Here is a 20,572-nt window from a genome sequence, read left to right as displayed (position 1 = left end):
CTAAAGGGATGGAATCCCTTTTTTGATTTGTCCCAGTGTAACTTTGGTAGCTAATGTCATGTAATCTTCTTAGCATTCTGGAGTGAGAAGGTTTTTCTTCTCCAACTTTCATATAGTGTGGATCAAAGGAGAGTGCAGTAATGCCAAACAAAGAAAAAAAGTTCATGGCAATAGTTACTGGTTATTGCAACAGATGCGTTGTGCTTGAATTCTTCTACAGAATGCAACAGACTTCACCTGAGGCAGTTCAAATATATATGGCTTATAGAAAATGTTGATGCCCTCAAGAAGAAGGGAAAGAAAAGTTGTGGCAAGTGAAATGTTGCACTTCCCCTTCAGTGTGTGAAAGCGTAATTTGCAACTATATATATATATTTTATATATATATATATATATCAATGCATCTGAAATGGGAGAAGGGGACAGGATGATGTTTGATGGGCAGTTCCTTATAATATAAATCAAATGGGAAATATATCTCAACCAAGTATATGCCTCCCTATAAAAAGCTTTGCAAGTATTGAAATTCAGAGTAGGTTAGTTTTCAGATAGTACTAACTGAAGAGGATTCCAAATTTTGCCCTTATGTGTTGCCACTCCCAAGTTGGGGCAGGTTCTTAGAGTATAAATAGTGAATTTTTTAATGCCTGTTTCTTTAGAGATCCTCGCTATATACTGTAAGGTGGAGCAAAAGGTTGAATCCAGTTTTAAAAAGCAGCAGCACTTAAAAGGAAATCTCTGCTGAAAACCCTGCAGGATTTTGAGCTGGTGAACAACAGCGTACATTTGCTCAAAGAATCCAGGTAGCTGTAGGCTGTGTTCAATTTCTGCATTAGCTGTGAAGTGATCTGAGGAACACATTTCAATCACAGTACTGAAAGTAGTGTTTGGTTATACTTGTTAATGAATGTTTTATCAAGTTCTGGTCCCCACATGTTTATTATTGCTCAGAAACAAAGATTCTGATGTGCTGTTGACTGTTGTTCCTCTAGTACAGAAATCAATGGTTCTAGTTTAGAGGAATAGTGAAAGTCGATTCAGGTGGATTTTGGGCTGAAGTAGATAAGGAGAATAGAGGTGATCAGTGGGTACAATAACTTTTTCCTCAAGGTAGTAACACATAGCTTTGAATGGGAACTTGTTAAACTGACTATAGCCAATCGACAAGTAATCTCTCTGTGCCCTTGGGATGTTTCCTGTGCCATTGGCTGTGTCTTTCCTTCTTCAAGGAAAGAGTAATCTATTGCAACAGATTTTAGAGACAGTCTTCAGTATTTTTGACTTGGAATCTGTGGGTTTGTGTCTTACATGCAGCATGACACCTTGATACTGATTGATGTGTATTTTCAGGCTATTTGTAGATGATTGCAATTGTATAGACAGTTTCTTGTTATTTTTTAGGAGGAAGTAACAAGTTGGATCAAAGAACGTATACCGTACAATTTATCCAAAATGTTTGGAAATGCTAACTTTATTGAAGGAGCAAAAGCTCCAGTGTTTGTTCACTACTAATCTAAATGAAAGAATGAAGAATATATGCACTTCTTTCCCTTTGCATCTTTTTTTTAGGCTTCTTCCTCCTCATTTTTTTAATGTAGTTCTATAATTAAAACTTATTTGTCTTACTTTATGAAAGAACATTCATGGTATGTAGATCTTTCTTTCTTTTAAATACCTTGATATGAGAAATATGTCTTAAAAATATCTAGTGGCCAAGCTTAAGAGAACTAACTATCACAATCAACATTTTAATCAGATAATTTTTCCCTTTGACACAATTTGTGCTTTGCATTCTTCAAGTTCTTTATTTGTATGAGCCTGTACCTTACACTCTCCAGGAGTGAATAATGGGGCCTTAAATTTGTTGTTGCTCATTACAGCTTGCTGATACTCCTTTTGTAGCCAAAATGGATTTGAAAAAGACTTCTATATAAGTAAGAGCCTAGTTCACAACCTGCAAATTTCCCTGTCTACAGCAGAAATTCATCATGTCTTGCTAGGGTAGAGCTGATTTTTACAAAAGATAGGTAGATAATTTCCTAGGGTCAGCATTATTTTAGGCAGTCATTTAAGGGGAAGAGGGATTAGGAAATGATGATTAATTTTTCAGGTTTCCATGAGAAAAATCCAGTAAATAGGTCCTAATACCTACATCCATGCTCTAGATAACATAGGTCTCGGTCGTTAGTGAGATGAGGAGTCTGAAACTAGAGTCCTTTCTCCTTTCTGCTACAAATAAGAATATAGCAAACCATTTTCGAATGAGAAATCTCAAGTTTGTGCTTCTTTCTCCAAATGAAAAAATGTGTTTGCTTCTATTTCCAATTAGAAACACGCATCCTGGAACTGAAGAAAGAAGACTTTTGTGTTGAGTTTCAGCTTCATCAGAATTCTCAAAAAAACCCAGAATTTTTCATCCCGGCAGAAGCTGAAGCATGGAAACTTTCAGATTTGCCAGTAACCGGTCAAAGAGGAGCAGCCCCAAATGATTGTAATTCCAGTCCTGAAGAATCAAGGTAAAAACAAATATCCCTATATATAGTTTTTCTAGATTCAAATTATAGACATTATGCATATGGATTTTTGCATAAAGATAGGGAAGTTTAATTCCCAACTGCAAATCAGTAAGTCAGCTTTTTACTTAGACTCACCATATCTTTCCTTGTGGAATGCAGCACTTCACCACTTTATTCTCTGCCACTGATAGAAAATATGATCATGGCAATGGCTTATGTGACACACTGCAGGGATTTCAATGATTTTGATCTCTCCAGATAATTTTAAAAATGCATACTGAACAAAATTAGAAAAAATGATCTAAAAGTCTAGTAGTATCTGTGGCTTTACACAACAGGCACAGCGTACCCTAAGTATGATGAGTGAGTAGGAAGCAGGAATAAAACAGGGTGGAAGTGAGTAGGAAGCAGGAATAAAACAGGGTGAAGTCCAGATGAAGCTGGAAGAGTGAAGATGAGGAGCTGTAATACCTTGTAGGCAGTCTGTGACAGGAATCTGGACAAGGGCAAATATGGTTGAAAAGTGTAATACAAACTCTGAAGATTTTATTCTCTTGTTAACTTTGGTCATTTATTGTCATTAATTTCCATACTGAGCTATGGCCCTCTACTGCAGTCTTAAGAAACATATACACTCATGCTATATGTGACATAATATATGAAGGTATACCTCACTGACTAGGGAACATCCTACCAGTTCTGAGTGACTTAGGCATTCTGAAGCCCAAGTCTTAGCTGAGAGTGATAGAGTTGCTTTTGAAAATGGCATCAAGGCTGGAGATCCCTAAGACATACTTTTGAAAAATATACTCTAATTCTTCAACTGTCTGGCAGATTCTACACCTGGTTTTGTTACCTTTAGTATGATCTAGTGGTGACCCATTAGGCCCAAACCAGTCCATAGTACTGTTCCATCTCTCTTGTTGCTTTTTTTTGCATTAGGGCTTGAGATATGCTGTTAGGGCAATGCATCCTGTACTAAAAGCCAATATAATCCTGAGTGCTTAAGCACAGCTCAGCACAGAGTCAGCCAAAGATTGTTGCTCCTGCCTTTCACCAGTGCCACTCACACTGGCAATCAGGCTGGTCTTGAACACCGAGATTAACCTCCAACAGCAGTTAGCATGTTGAACCGTCTCATCTGCAGATATATTGCATGTAGGATCCTAAAGTTATAGGCCAAAAACTCGGTGTGGTAGATACTATATAAACTGCACAAAATCTGTACTTCCCCAAATAGATTGCAATTAGAATATGAGAAAATATCTTGATATAGAATGACCCAGGAAATATTGAGTCAGTGGTGATTTGCATTATAGATGATGGCCTTAGTGTACCATCATTGTGACTTGTCAAGTTTTCTTTTAGACATCAGGAAGAAAACATTTGAGGGATTGAAAGATGATGATGAGGTATATTCAAACTTGTTCATGGGAAGCACATCCTGAACATGGAAAATGCACAAAAAAAGCTCGAGGTTTGTAATGTCTAGGCAGTAGTATCCAGAGGCATCTATCACTTACAGTCTGAAACAATACTAAATGAAATTTGCTAGACAGAGCAAAGATGAAATAGGCTTTGAAGGATCTGGAAAGTGAAGACAAGCAGTTTAAGCGCTCTTCCCCCCCCATATATAGTGTAATGCACTAAGTAAGTACTTTTTTTTATGTGAATCTCCCTGCTGTCTATGTATGATGTGCTTTAGGTTGCACCATAGTTTGCCTGAAGAATATCTTAACTTCCTTCTTAAAGAACCATAGAGAAAATAAATCCAGTGGAAGCAGCTGAAGAAAGGGGTGGCTGAGTACAAACAACTGTCTACCTAAGAGAATGACTCTTTGGAGCAACAGAGAACTTTCCTTTTCTTTCTAGAATGTGAATTATACATAATGAAAGTAAGGTATACAGCAGAAATAGGAGTTCAGAAGGTATAGCTTTTCTGTCGCTACTTCTTATGACTCATTGGCTATGAAGCCTATAAACAGAAAACAGTTGAGGGAAGCAAATGTTAAAAATATTTGCTAATCCCCCTTCTAATCCATTTATCTACTGATTTTGCTGCCATCTTACAAGTTAGATGTGAGTTATCTGCGAGTATCAACAGATAGCGAAGGAGTTTTATAAAAGTCTTACCCTGAGACGGAATTTTTGTGGCCATTGAATCTTGTCTTATTTTTCCCTGCCTATGACTAAATAAGTTACTGTAAAACTCTGTGAATGGTATACAGTATAGAATTCCTGTTGTCAGTTATATTTAGAATAACAACATCATTTTACAGATTTCTTCAAGATGAAATCCTAGATCTTGTCTTCTGGATATCCTTATTTCACTTCATGTGGAATTGTCGATCCTACCAAAGAATTTGTTTTTTTTTAACCTGAACATTAATTTGATCCCCAGATGTTTCATTACTTTGCCACTCCGTCTTAAGCACATGTTTTCAGTATTTGCTTCCCTTAAGCATTTTCTGTTTATAGGCTTCATAGCCAATTTATATTCATCTGTTTTATGCCTTAGTACTGTAGTATATTTATTTACTTTGCCAGACTTACAGGCTTTTTTCAGAATTACAGAATTAAGAAGTGATAGAAGGACATTGCTTTTACTGGCTATTTAATACATTTGCGATGGTTAACAAGTTTTGATAATTTATTTCTGTGTATTTTGTTTTGGGAGGGGAGAGGAACTGGTTTTGCATTATTTTTCTTTCTTTTTTTTTTTTCCTCTCCTAAACACAGGAAAGAAAGAAAGGCTAATAGGATACTCCCTGAATTTGTATCCTCATGGAAGGATGCTTCAGATTTAGGTGGAAAAACAGAAACTGCATTCCTTTTAAAAGAATTGGACACTCTGAGGGCCAAAAATAAAAAGGTACAATTGAGATATTCAGATCACAGTATTTGCTCTTTTATGGTTGTCTTACAAAACATACATTTTAAACTGTTCCTAATTTAGTTTTGTTATTTATTTTAGTGCACCAATCAATAGCTTTCTTGTCATTTTGAATTCTTAGTATCTGTTTAACAACTGCTTCTCTGGAATTAAAAAAATCTTTCATCCTACCCTTTGACCTTTTTAATCAGTGACATAGGTTCTTGCACCATGGCTGAAAACCAAGGAGGACCAAAACCAAGGCCAGGATTTCATGAATAGAATCTGGAGGTCATGCTTCTGTACATGTGGTCCAGATAATGAATATGCCCTGATACCTCCTCTTTGTTGAGGGGAAAAAAATTCCATCCTACTTGCACATTGCATTGCTTCTAGCATTAGTAGCAGTTGCATGCACCTAAACAACAGAAAAGTCTATAGTCTTTCCACGAAGTGTCATTGAATATTCAACGGCAGGCTCAGATGAGCTTGTCCAAGAACAGATTTAGTGAATTCCCAGTTAAAAGAAAGGCCTCAGCATGCGAAAGAATACCAGTTTTCCATCTGGCGATGCACATGAAAAATTACGTATTTACACCACAATATCTTCAGGTTGTGATGTCAGTACTCTTGGTAGAAAATAGGCTATTTATGCAGACGCTACTTGCATTATATTCCATGTAATTCTGAACTTAGTGAGAAGGACCACAGCTGGTGATATCTGAAGAAGAGAATCCCAAGTGAAAATAATGGTACACACATTGCTGCTTGTCTTGCAGAGTAAGATAGGGCAGATGATAAAAAAGATATTTTTAACATTTGTCCTTTAAATAAATAAATATAATTAATTGAGCTTCTGTTGTATTGCTTAGTGTTTGTATTTTGGGCATAAGGAACTATTATTTAAAATTTTGTTGTGGTTAAAAGAGCTAGTTGACTGTTTCAGCCAGATAAGAATCTTACTGTCCATTTGTTCAATTCAGCTTCAAGATAAGCTGTCTGAAAAGGACAAGGAGCTGAAGACAATAAAACTGGACTTAGAGCTGCAAGAGAGAGCTACAGAAGCTAAGATTGCAGAAAAGATTGCAGGTACAGTAGGCAAGCGTTTAACAGATGGCTGTATGGCTCATACAGTACCCGCGGTTGCTATATGACGTGGCCTAGTGAATGTTAGCTTTATTTGCTAAAGGAGGGAAGATTTGACTTTTTTTTATGTGTTTAGAGTTGCTTAGAAAATAGGTGGCTTTAACATCCTGGTACTGGTATTAGCAGGAGCTTTACCTGTATTCATACTGATTTGGGCATTAAATGCATTGTTAACACCATGTCAATCCAATCACAAAAAGGTTGTTTGTTTTGTTGGAAGGTCCTGAACAAACAAGGGGAAATAATGATTACCAGTGCCTCTACCTTTCAACCAGCAGTTCAAATACCACTTATTGTTTTAGCTTGTTCAGAGCAATACTACCCCCTCCCCGTGTATGGTGATAGTTGCACATTCACCTCAACTAGAGACATGCACTTTTCTTGAAAAATCTGTTCTTTTGGTAGTTATAATAAATTTTTGTCTGATGATGGTATGTCTCCAGTGAAGGAAGTTTATAGAAATTCCCAAAATGAAAGGTTTTTTAGTTTATAGTTGAAAGTAAATGCATGCTTATATTGGTTGTTACTTGTTCTTTGGGCAGACACAGAAGAGTGGAGACAGTTTGTATTCTACAATTTTGGAAATTTCTAAAGTAATGAAACTGAGTACTTTTATTATTGAAAAGTAACTGTGTGTAAAGTGTACCAAATGGATGAAAAATACTCTGAGGATTTCTAAGGAATCAATGGGAGCGCTTTTATAAATTGATCATATCATTTTTTTATAAAAAAAGTGTAAGCTAGGTAAAATTGTGTCCTCATAGACCACACACACTTCATATAGTATTAATAATACTAATGCCTGTCCCCAAAATGTTGGTAATGAAGGGAGGAGTAACTGTCTTCAGGAAAATGGAGCAGAAAATCAACTCTCCAGCTGAAAAAACAGATGGCTGACTTTCCACTTAATGTCAAACTCCTGAGAATACAGTATTCTGTGTATATTATAGATGGAAGAGGGAATTCCTAGATGTTCTGTGGTGGAGGAAGGGCAAGGCAAATCTAATCTACATATTAGGAAACAAATTGAAATATAGGCATAATTTTATTCTTATTTCATTTTGCATAAACTGCTTGCTTTATTTTCAGAAGAAAAAAAATCCGCACTGTGTATCATAGTTATATCCAGCAGCCGAAGGCTAATGCAAATTGTTTGGGTTGAATCCCAAGTCTTCTGTTTGTTCCTGGATATTTGCACAGTGTTTTACCTCTGTACCTATAATAGAGAAATATTCTCTTTGATATCGGTGTTCATTGCTCGTTAAAACCTGGAAAGAAGTGTGTGTCAAAAGGTGTGTCAAAAACATGTTTAGTTTCATTTTTATGGATACAGTTGAATTATTTGTTAGTATTGTTTTTTCCTACACTACTGTTTAAACTTTCTAACTATGTCCTATGCATAATATTCTCTTCAAAATTGTATGGCGTGCATATGGATATAATAATTAACATAGTTATTCCACTTTAAAAGGAAGAATAAGCCAAATTTTGATGAAAGATACAATGTGTAATAAGGATGACCTTTAAAAAAAATACCCTTTTTTCTCCTTTTACAAGTTCAGGAAATATAAAATCCTTTAAATGCTGAGAGAGGGCAAGAGGATCCTTACTACTTAAGCTGTTTGCCAAAAGGAAGCATCATTAATATTTCATGGGTTTTTTGCTTCCTGTCTTACAGTTCTAAGAATGTTACCAAGTTTGGATAAATGTTTTGAAATCTGGAATGTTGTCAACCAGACTGAATTTGTGGAGGTCTATGTGTCTGTCTCTCATAAAAGCCTTGGGGCAAGTTCTAATGGACAAGCAGAACCTAATAAAGAAGACTCAGTGTGTTTAAGAAAAACTTTTTCCCCTTGTGTTAAGTCCTTTGAGGAAAGGAGAACACATGCTGCTGTGATTTCATGTTGCTAGTTAATGTTTAATTACTGCAGTGTATAACACATGGTAGAGTGAAGCTTGTAAATATGGGTGTTTGCATTTTTATTATTACTTAGTACTGACTTTATGATAAGAAAATGACTCCATGTCGTGGTTTAACCCCAGCCAGCAACTAAGCACCACGCAGCCGCTCACTCACTCCCCCCCATCCAGTGGGATGGGGGAGAAAATCGGGAAAAGAAGTAAAACTCGTGGGTTGAGATAAGAACGGTTTAATAGAACAGAAAAGAAGAAACTAATAATGATAATGATAACACTAATAAAATGACAACAGTAGTAATAAAAGGATTGGAATGTACAAATGATGCGCAGGGCAATTGCTCACCACCCGCCGACCGACACCCGGCCAGACCCCGAGCAGCGATTCCCCCGCCCCCACTTCCCAGTTCCTAAACTAGATGGGACGTCACATGGTATGGAATACACTGTTGGCCAGTTTGGGTCAGGTGCCCTGGCTGGGCATGAGAAGCTGAAAAATCCTTGACTATAGTCTAAACACTACTAAGCAACAACTGAAAACATCAGTGTTATCAACATTCTTCACATACTGAACTCAAAACATAGCACTGTACCAGCTACTAGGAAGACAGTTAACTCTATCCCAGCTGAAACCAGGACACTCCACAAAATTATATTGTAAAAAACATCAGAAAGGTACACCATAAAAATGTTATCTCCTTTGAGGAATATTACAATTCTATTTTAAAATTTAACCCTCTAATTGATGGGTTTTACCTAAACAAATCCCATGGAAAGAACAGAAAAGCTGAAGACAAAGGCCATTTTAAAATGAAGCTACAACAGTCTTCAGAAACAAATAACCCAATGCTTGTTGCTTTATGATTTTTACTTTGTTCAGACAAAGAAGTGAAGAGAAAAAGTGTATATTTGTGAAATGCTTCATAAGAGAATAAGAAAAAGTAGGGTTAAGACAGAAGATATACATGATGGAAGAGAATGTTTAAAATTGTGTGCAGTAAATAACCTATTTTCAGAAGGTGTTTATTTTAAAATTTTAGTAGCCTGGAAAATGGATTTTTAGAACTTCCTTGGGTTCCTTTCTCTATGCAGGTAGCTATGGCTCAGGAATTCACAGTTTTGGTTGCAAGCTTTTAAGCATTAGAGACTATTGTTTCTGGTTGTCATAGTTGCCACAGGTTCCTGCTGCTGCTTCATTATTCTTCTGTTGTATTTCCTCTCATTATAAGCCAATGTGAGAAGGTACCATTAGTTTCAGTCCTCATCATGTAGAGGAGAGCAAAGATGGAGGCAACATTGGGAAAATCAAGGGAAGAATACATCATAAAAGAACAGAGACTAGGATAATATAAGGAAAAAAGGGAACACCATATGTGAACTAGGTATGAAGAACAGACAAATTTTGAGATGTGGGACTGCAGAACTTTCATATGTTGAACAGAAAAGGGAATGGGTGCACTCTGTGGGAGGGGAAAGGGGGAAGGAGCACACATCTTCTGAGGACAGACTGGAAGATGAGGATGGAGGCATTGCAAAGGAGTAAGTCTTCAAAAGAACTAGCAGAGAGAACAGATCTCACTTTGGATGGGCATAATAAGTGACTTCATTTTTTTCTAATAGAAGAATTATACAGGGGATGTATAGGAACTTTTAGAGGAAAGAGCTGGTTGAGTATAAGTGAGAATTGTAGAGCATAGTGGTAGATTTTCTAGACTGGAAAAAATACTAAAGCCCTGGTCTTCTCAACAGTAAACCCCACCATTACTGCAACAAGATATACCATAGTTGGCATCACAGCCTTGGCTCTTGGAATATTTTACTTGGTATCACAGTGCTATATATTGAGACTAAGAATAATTCTGAAGGAAAATATAATAAAAAATATTTCTCCTTAAATCTTGCTGTAGCAAGGTGAACGAAAATATAATAAAAAATATTTCTCCTTAAATCTTGCTGTAGCAAGGGCTATTCTGTGGGGGGAGGGAGGCTGCAAATATCTAATAGTAATGTTACCAAATTTTAATACTTCTTGAAATCAGAGTCAACTCAGCAGGAAGTGGATTGAGTCCAGACCGGCTAGATCTGGTAGGTGTTACACACCACCTTCAGTGCCTGAAAACTGTATTAGCATTCTGCAGATGCTCTCTGAAAGACCAAAGTGGTGATAGGAAATATAGTGTGGAAAAAGGGGAAAGCAGTACTTCTAATACTGTTGTATATGTTATACAGCTTTCAGTCTCTGCGAAACGATGGCAGTATACCTATAATGAAGTCCCCTTTTTCAGGTCTGTTTTTACAAAAATGTTGAGAATTAACATTTGTGGTATTACGGAATTCTTGAATACGGTATGGAAATGTTCATGAACATTATTTGAATTTTTCTAAATTAACTTGAAAAAAAATTACTGAATGCATATGCAGTAGTTAATAATAAAATATTCAAGTGGCTATTAGCTTAGAGTTAGTTTGATTTAATATCCCATAAAGTAAGAGGAAATAAGTAATCTTACCAGTAATAAACTTTGGGTGGCAATAACTTCCAGCACAGAAGAAAAATATTTTCCATTTCTTCAAAGCTCATTTTCGAGTGCCTTTTTAGATGTTATTTTTTTTCTTGCATGTCATCCATTAAAGATTAGCTGTGGAAGGTTGGAGCATGGAGAGATTATGAATGACAGAACAACTCCTGCAGAATAATAATCAGTTTTTGGTATTTAATGCTGTTTGACTTTTGCAGACACATTTCTTATTAACCTTTGGTACAAACAGAAATCCAGGTTCCTGATATCTCATGGAGAAGATGAATTCAAGATCCTCTTCCAATTAAACTGAAATAAGGCCAATATTGGGCTTTAGCCAAAAGAACTCAATAGTTCCCAACCCTGGTGTTTATAAACCTAAATATGAATGATATTTTACAGTTTAAGTAGGTAATGCATATACTTCCCTAACTCAGTTTTCTGTGCATAATTCATTTGTATATATAGTCTCTATAGTTCTTAGGGGGTTTGTCCTATTAATGCTTCATTATGCAAAACTATTTCCTGAATATTTTTTCAAAATATTTCCTGGTAAATAACAGAATTTTGAAAATAACTGTAGGATTTGAATCCTCTTTAGGGGAGCTAGACAAACCATCTAAAGGACAGAAAAAAAACCCCAAGGTGGTGGTCTTGTGACTGAGAACATCTTGGCTTAATTTTTAACAGCTTAATTTGAAACAATGTAATTTTACTTTCAGATTGTTGGAATTGTTAATTGTCAAAAAGTTGCATGCAGCTCTTTGAAGTACAATGTACGATGAGCTGGCATAGGTTAAAATGTAAATTCCTAACCTATATATGGGTGGAGCTTTTATGTGAAAAGCAAGCCAGTATCTTCTGCATATTGTTATGATTAATCTGGCCCTTCTCTCTTCCCCACTACAGTGCTAGATGAACATAAAGAATTGGGGTTTATTCAGGAATAAAAAAGTCTGCAAATAATCTACTTTTTGGGGTATTACAAAACCTTTTATTTAACCTGTCAAACTATAACTCACAAACTTTAATGCAACATTTATATTTTTCCCCCTAAAGTAAATATTCAGGCATCAGTAATTATTCACTGAAAAAAAGTTTAACAGCATTATGGTTTGAATTTTTAAGTCAGCTGTGTTTAGTGTATTAGAAGCAGAGGCTTAAGTATTGTACAGGGATTGGCTTTCACAAGAACTGCCTTGGGGTCTGTGTATAATACTCTCTCCTATTCTCTCCCACTTTATTTTTTTTTTTAATTGAATTGGGATCTGAGTACACAAAGAAAACCCTATGCAGAGCTGCCACTAAGCAACTTTAGCCTTTTATTAAGAACACTCTGTTTATAGCATTGGAAGTGTAGGAGCAGATGAATGCTATGTACTAAATACATACAACAAACACAAAGCAATAAAGAAGTCACTGTGTTCTATCAGTGTTTGTTCAGATTGCTTTATCTATAAAGTCACATTTGGGTGTAAATGACTTGTAGTCTGTAATTCCTGGTATAGACCAGTGAAAACTCCTAAGTAGTTTTCCTATGATCTTCTTATCACTATTTTGCTTTTATTTTTCAGTTATACATCGTAACTGAAAGAAAATGAATGGTAGCTTTCAAAAAAAAAGCTAGGAACTTAAGTTGTCTGTTTCGTAATAGAATATTTCAGCACTATTTTTAAGTCAACAGTAAGCCCTGGAGCTCATGGTAGTTTGCCATTAACCTGGATGAGAACTGTGTAAGGGCCTTAGGCTTTGAAATTTTCTAGGGATTATCCGCATTTTGTAACATGTATGTGCAGAGACCAATTAATGACACATTTTAAAGGCTTTCATAGCAATGCAGTAAATCTTTTTTTGTTTGTTTGTTTATTGGGCTATGATAAGATTGATTTCTTATTTAAGAATTATGAACACAGTTATTAAACCTAGTAGAAAGAAGTCTCAGAGGATTTTGATTTCTAAAATGACTAGATAACAAATACATACATGTTTGTATTTCTCTAAGGAGAACAAGCATGTATCCATATGGTTAAATAAAAATTTAATCATAGTGGCCCATCTGGAAATGGCAAGGATAGTTTCCAAGTCCTCCTGTGATTAGACAGAGACCCAGCAATGGTGGACTGGAATGAGAGAACTGATGAAAGTGAAAATCCAGTGCGCTTCCCTAATTCCTCACATTCGTGTAGCTGCTACTCAGAAATCCAAACTGAAGACACAACAAAAATCCCTAAAAAGCTTCGGTTAAACCTCTATGTAGGATAAATTTCAGCTGACAGTTTTTTCACGGAAGCAACTGAGCAGGATAAACAAGAAGCTCATTGCGGGAATCTTGACTTCTAAGTATGACTTGGCCAAGCAAGTTCTTTCATGTTTCTACTTTTCCTTCAGAATAATATACATCTCCAAAAGGCATAAAACAGAAAATATTCTTTACTTCATTTTTCTCATGAGTTCAACATTCACTCCTATGTTAGAGCTGTATACCTGTATGAAACAGAAGTTGAGTCATGCATCAAAAAAATTTTTTGAGTCAATTATTATTATTTCAGTCAATTCTTGAATATTTAAGATGCTCAGAGCCTTTTCTGTAAAAACCTATCACGTCATTTGTATTTCTTTTTGCTGTAATGGTGCGAGTAACAAGCAAAATTACTTTGAATGTACCAGAATCAATGCCAAAGAAAATCCCAAGTCACTTATTGTTCAGCAACCACTGATCTTGAATACTAAATCTTAAACTGCAAAACCCTGACCTTCTGCAACAATACATTGTTATTAAGGGAAAAACTTTCTCACCATGTCTTTTCCTTGGAAGTAACTGATCAGTATAACTAGTGCTTGTTACAAAAACAATTAGCAAAATTTTAAATGTACTATTTCTTGAATCACTTTTTTTTCCACATAGTCCAAAGCCAAAAGCAGTATTTCATCACATCTTAATGTGAAACACCTTGCAAATTGTTATTATTTCTGTAAAACTGACTTAGCTTGAAAGCCAATTGTTAGAGTGTTATAATATTTACTGTATCTTCTGAGATAGTGTGGGTAGTGATCTCATCTTTTCCTTATAAGGTCTGGCCTGTATTCTGGATTTTACATTTTTTAATGAGTAACGTGAATTGATTTCTGCTACCATAGATGTTTTAAGTCCTAACAATTTCTTCTTTCTTGCCTCTCCTATTCAGTTATTTTATTTACACAGATGACCTCTAGGAAATCAGCAAACAGACTTTTTTCCTGGGAACCGTGCTTTCCTCCCTTCCCCCAAAGTTCTGTTGTTTGGAAAATCATGAATCACTGATTAAACTAGAATGATTTCCAACACACCTTCTTACTACTGCTGTATTTTAAAGGTAGTTTAAAAAGTGTAGAAGATAGGTTTGCCAAAAGAATCAGGTTCAACTAAGAAAATATGTACACTGCTTTGACTCAGTAAACTCATACTCGGTATGGTTCATCTTCTTCATATTTACTTTTGCCCATATTAGAAAACAATTAGCTTACTAAACAAATTTGAGTATTTGGGAAGAAAAAATCTACTTTGAGTCTCTCTCATTTGACTAAGAATTACATGATATTTGATAAGCTTGTTTAAAAATGGACATATCCAAATATTATTGTAAACACCCATTGATTTGTTTTACCTGCAATATAAGTATTTTACTTAGTTGGCTTACATAGTAGCTAATAATATTTGTTAATGTAATTTAACTGCTGTGAACCTTTACTGAACAAATATTGAAATTTATACAAGTCAAAGAAAGAGAATCTCTAATGACTTTTGTAAAAGCTTCCATTTAATAGTTAAGGAGAAAAGTTTATATGACATACCAGATGCAATTAACAGTAGATTTTACATTTAATAAAAAGAAAGAAGCATATGTATTTGCTTTATTCATTCCATCATAATTTGCATTAGAGCTGTGGGTGTTTAATGAGCAAATTCCAGCTAAAATGCTATATTGATTTTCTAAGTGAACTTTGTAATAGCTATCTACCTTACAAAAGCTCTCTGTTTACAATTGTTTTCTTTACTAAAAACTAAAAATGTTTTAGAATTGATGAGTTTAGCATAATGATTCTTTTAAAATAAAGAGCTCTTTTAGAGTATGCAGGGGTTTTAGTTACAAGGAGAAAGACGTTATTAAATTATTCCAAAGCAAATAAAGTTTGTGCAACTAAATAGTAATATCATATTTGTATATATTACAATGTTTGCAAGCATTGGAAAATAATCCTTTTTTCTTAATTTAGCACTATGGATTTAAATATTTTAACTCTTGAATGTCATATACATATGAATTAGTAAATGACACAATTCATTTTAGCTTAATGCTTGACTATTCATACTTCATTTTTGTGTGTCATTTTCTTGCTTGAAACACGAGTTCTATAAGAATTTGTGTTTCTTGTTGGTCAGGCCTCAAGATAAACAGGATGGGGGTTGGTTGGTGCGCCATTGGAAGATCTCCAAGAAAAACCTCGTGGTGTCGACCAGAGCAGTTGGTGACTAAGTAGCTGGATCACTTTTTTCATTGGAACAGGCATCAAGTCAGTGTGCCAGTATGGGGCTAGTATTTTGCTGGATATGCCATATCTTGAATCGGACTTAGGAGCCTGACTTGTTGCTCTAAATTAATTTTTGTCTGGCATTTTTAAGAAGCATAGGGGTGATAATCTGGATATTCTTTAGTCTTTTTAATATGGAGAATTTTTATGTCACTTTCTCTCATATACTTTTCATAGAACAGCTTATAATTTACATACTTTCCTAAATATGACACAAAATGTTTTGGTTTGCTGCTACGTTGCAACCCAAAGGTGTATGTATTTCAGTGGCTTATTTGAAGAATCCAATGATCCTTACGGTCCTGAACTTTTACTTGTGACTCATCCACAGCTCAATCTGAATGGTGAACGTTATTGTTAACAACGTCATACTTCAGACTACCTGCAATTGTGTAACTGTTAAAATATTCCATATAGTATTAAAAAAAGGAATTTGTAAAATATTAAATAGAGTCAGAAATGTATAGGCATTGGATAACAGAAATGTCTGAACTAAATTCAGCAGAAGCTTTGGCTGGTAAAGGGATCAGGTGAGTTAGCCTTCTGTAGACCATTAAAATGAGTTAGATGAGGACTCTTTTTCTGAATGTTTTCATACTGTTATATGTACATTACTTTGGTTTAAGGCCAAATAAGCAATAATCTGTTTTTTAAAAGCCTGTATAGTCATTATTACCACTGGTTATAGTTACACAGAGAGGGAATTAGATGTGTCAAAACACAGTCCCCCTAAGTGTACTTGTATGCTCAAGATCCATTGTAGCAGTCAGCAAATTGTCGTTTTCCACGCTGAGGTGGGAATGTTATAAGGTGACAGAAGAAGGGATGCACTCAAAGAGACTAGAAGGAAGTTAACTAATCTGGAAACTAATTAACCCCACAACAGTAATGAGTGCCAAATCTTTGGTTATTTTAGACAGCTTTCTACTCATTCCAGCAATTGTTTTCATTATGAAAATTACATAATGTTTCCACTTGTAGCTTCATGGAGAGGGTTCTCTGTGCAGTGTAGCTGGCATGATGCTAGATAAACTGGCATAATTTACTGGAAAAACTATGGTAAACAAATATATTAAGGTACAGATAGGTAATAATTACCATACAGAATTAAACTGCTTGTGTATTCCAGATCTGACCGGGACATAGCAGTTGCATTGTAGTTTACCCAGGCAGTCAATGCTGAGGCACTAGTTTCCCTGCCATCAAAGATCTCAGCAACCTAAGTGGAAGTCTGGTGAGCTGAAATGCACACCCCACCTCATACAATTTGTTCTTGTTCTTGCGGAGCCACCTACCTTTGCAGATATCAGACTTATCCTCTGCAAGTGCTGCAAACTTATTCCTGACTACCAATCTGTGCACATGCAGTTTTGCAGCTGCTTTGCTCATGCCTTAGTTTTTCCATTCCACATCAAGCAAAGCTTTCTTGTTGCTAACAGAGGAAATCAATCTTTAAGAAAAAAGATACTATTCTTGTGGAACAAGTAAATACTCAAAGAGAATTAAATTTTGTTTGTTTGTTTGTTAAATTTTGTGTACATTTCAAGATTTGTGCTTCTGATGCTGAATTTCTTCTTTTTTTTTTTTTTTTTTTTTTCTTTGTTGGGACGCAGCTTGGTACTCCTCTGGCCTGATGGCTAGGCTAGCAGCTCTACTGCAGATTTTTGTGAGAGGAGGGACTGCACTTCCAGACATAACGTTTAGCCTTTCCCTGTCTTCTTTCGTCCAGTCTGCTGTTATTGTGCAACCTTTTGCTAGACCTGAAAAAAATGCTTCCTTACTCCTCAATAACACTCTTCTCCCCAGCTTGAGGACAAGAGGATTGCCTTCCTACCTTGAACATCTTCCTAACTCATCTGTCTTGACTCTTCTTCTGTTCATCTTCTCACTTGTCTTACATCCCTGGTTATCTGAGCTGCTTGTGAACTGTACAGAAACGTACCACTTTTTGTATTTCAGTTGGTTGGGGAGTTTGGGGGTTTTTTTGGTACCGATAAAGTGTATTTTGTGCAAGCAATATGTCTGCTACCAAAATGTACTGCTATGTTCCTATAGTTCCATGCTGTGAAGAACCATAAGGTTCTGTGTTATATCACACTGTGAAGTTTTTGTACAGTAATGTACAAAGGTGAAGTAAGAGTAAACTGACATAAAGGCAACAGAGTCAATTGAAGACTGTTGGGATAAAAGCTTTAGGCTAATGTGAGGAAGAAGGAAGCCTTTCTTTGAGATCTTAATGACTTAAGCAGTGGTTCAGAGAGGAGCAGGAGTTCTGAAGGGGTTAAGGAAGCCCAGTAGCAAAGGCTTAATACAGAAGGTTCTTGAGAAATAAATGCCAAAGTTTGAAAGAGACTGTAGTATGGTGTTAGGAGACTGTGGCTAAACACCAGTTTGGCAGACTAGAAGGGGAGCATGGAGAATTCTGGAACCTACAGACCTCAGCTGAGTGTTTTGGAGGTGCCTGTGGCAATCGGAGAGGATATAGTCCTCTGTCTTGGAGTGACAGTGGTCTTAATATGGCATCCTGAAAGTCCCTAGACATTTTGACTGCTGGGTTTTATGATGACTGTGAGGAGAGATTTGTAGTATTGCAGAGGGAAATGATGAAAGTATGAATAAAGATTTTAGTGGAGGCAGGGTCGAGGTAAGGATTCTGGCAGTGTGCCAGAGATAGTGTTAGACATATTGACAGGGGAGAGGCAGGGAGAAAATGTAAGCTCAGGATGAGGAATGACTTGAAGGTGTTAGTTTGCTCCCAAGGATAGACAGTAAATCTTAGTTTATTGGCACCTAATGCTGCAAGGTCCATGTATGCCATAACAGATAATATACCAGTATATTACACAATAAAATAAAGGCTTGGCAGAGAAGGAGAGATGCCAGCTGTGCCACTCTTGTGATACCAGAGACAGACTATGAAAATATTAGAATTTTTAATATTTAATAGCAGTGTGCCAGCCTGATAGGAAGCAGTGTGATGGTAGAAGTAGTTTTAATGGATCATTACTTTTAACTCTATGTCCTAGAAGAAACCTACTTGTGTCTCATATGATTCTGAACTTTAAGAATTACTTTCCCATTAAACAAGTATTCAGAATGCAAAGCGAATCACTTCCTTTCCCTGTTTGATTATACAGGGGTGAATTTTAAAACACATAGCTTTATTTCATTCCTTAAAGTATTCATTTTAGCAATCAACAGCAATTTATTGTTGTGTTTGAAGAGTAATATCGACTTTATCCGGAGTAATCTGAGGTCAGTGGAGAAATGTTGATTTTAGGAGATACTGGCAAAGGCCCACGTAAGTGCATCTAATAGTGTCTTTCCCTGTCAGACTTGTTTGTTAAACACACTGGTTACTTTTGCAGCTCTGGTGGAAGAAGTTTATTCTGCTCAACGGGAACGTGACGAGGCTGTCATGGCAAGGCTTAGGTTAGCCAATGAAGAGAGAGATGAAGCATTTTTACGAGTCCAGCGTTTAGAAGAGTCTCTCAAAGAGTAAGTATACGTTCCCTGCCCTGTGCAAAAAGGTTGTTCTGTCAGTCTGTGACTGTCATAAACTGCTTGACAGTGGTTATATAGAACTTAGCACAAACTTCTCTATGATGTCATACCAGGCTAGTGTTAGTCTTACTTTGCTGTTGGTTAATTTGTTAGCCATCCTTTAAGACCGTATTTTCTCTGGAGACTGAGAGCAAGGTGAATAATTTTGATCACAAAAATTAAGAATATAATCAAAAGCTTTGGTATTGATTTATTCAGGGATAAATAAGAAGAATGCTGCATTTTATAGGGATCTTTTGACATGGAGTACCAGAATGTCAGTCAGAAGTTGCAATGTATAGGAAATCAATCAAGCCATTAAACCCACTAGACATTTCCTTCAGCAAAATTTCTACTAATGATGTGGGTGACGTAGTAAAAATACATGGTTTTTTTCTTATCTTTAGTGTAGGAGCAGTTTGTAAGGCAATAAGGGTATAATTAATACTTCATAGAATTTTATGTATGCCATGTTAACACAACAGAAATAGGCAATTTCATGTTAAACAAACCTGTTAAGTCAGGAGAGGAAGATCAAGAACAGTTTCTTTTCTCACTTTGGAATATAGGCAGATTTGAAGCTACAATTTGCCTTCTCCATCCAAGTTGTATTCATCTTGGTTACCGTCTATGGTAGTCCCCCAAAGTTTAGAGCAGCTGAGAAATTTCTCCTATTTTTCTGCCAAGAGAAATACAAAGCAAACAGAAGTTTTTCAAGGTAGGAGACTGAATAGGTACAGTTGTTAGTTAACTAAATGGCAGGTGATTACTTTTTAAATAATTGTTTCTACTAAGAACACTCTTTCCTCTTTATGGCAGAAAACCAGTCGTCTTCTTTTGGGTATTTTTGTAGGTAAGGCCAGAGAATGTTACCTAAATAAATTTCAATATTGTGCACATAGTTTGTGCACCATTACTCTGGAATTTACAAGTTGCTAGAGTTTGTCACAGCCTGTAAGTATGACTCAACAGCAAGACTAGGAGATTCCATTCCCACAAGAATTAGTGCACAATTTGTTAGAGTAAATATCTCTACAGAGCCTATTGTAGGTGTACGTGCATCTGAAATCTTGCTTTGAGCAACAGTCTCTGAGGAAATTACAAATTCCCATAAGAGGCATCAGAACTATGAGCCTTACTCTGGTCTTTCCAATTTGTTCTGTTACTCCTCTAATTTTATAATGTTCCAAGAATAAAGAAAACAAGAAAGCTTTGTATGGCCCCAAACATCAAATGAAACTGTGTATAAGCTGTCAGCGTAAACTCAAGATCTTTGGGGTTAAAGCGCTCGAGTCCTGCAGCAAATTAATTATTCTGCTCAACAGACCTAGTCAGTGACTTTTGGGTTTCTGGAAGAAATCACAGGTTATTAAGCGTGTGAGAGGCATATTGCTGCTTTTAGAATCATAGAATCGTAGAATCATTTAGGTTGGAAAAGACCTTCAAGATCATCGAGTCCAACCATCAACCATACCCACTAAACCATGTCC

At 36.0% G+C, this 20,572-nt stretch overlaps 1 protein-coding gene across 1 annotated transcript in view; it reads left to right on the top strand.

Annotated features, from left to right (window-relative positions):
- Positions 1-20,572, top strand: part of MIPOL1 (mirror-image polydactyly 1) — a 195,328-nt gene that overhangs the window by 46,172 nt on the left and 128,584 nt on the right. The window contains exons 5-8 of the mRNA XM_075030253.1: positions 2,330-2,516; positions 5,256-5,388; positions 6,372-6,477; positions 18,908-19,037. Of these exons, the coding sequence (XP_074886354.1) occupies positions 2,330-2,516; positions 5,256-5,388; positions 6,372-6,477; positions 18,908-19,037 (556 nt within the window). The remainder of the gene's footprint in view (positions 1-2,329; positions 2,517-5,255; positions 5,389-6,371; positions 6,478-18,907; positions 19,038-20,572) is intronic.

The sequence above is a fragment of the Buteo buteo genome, chromosome 6 (genome assembly GCF_964188355.1).
Source record: "Buteo buteo chromosome 6, bButBut1.hap1.1, whole genome shotgun sequence".
Classification (NCBI taxonomy): domain Eukaryota; kingdom Metazoa; phylum Chordata; class Aves; order Accipitriformes; family Accipitridae; genus Buteo; species Buteo buteo.
Note: the sequence above shows the minus strand (reverse complement) of the source record. Positions and strands in the feature narration are given on the sequence as shown.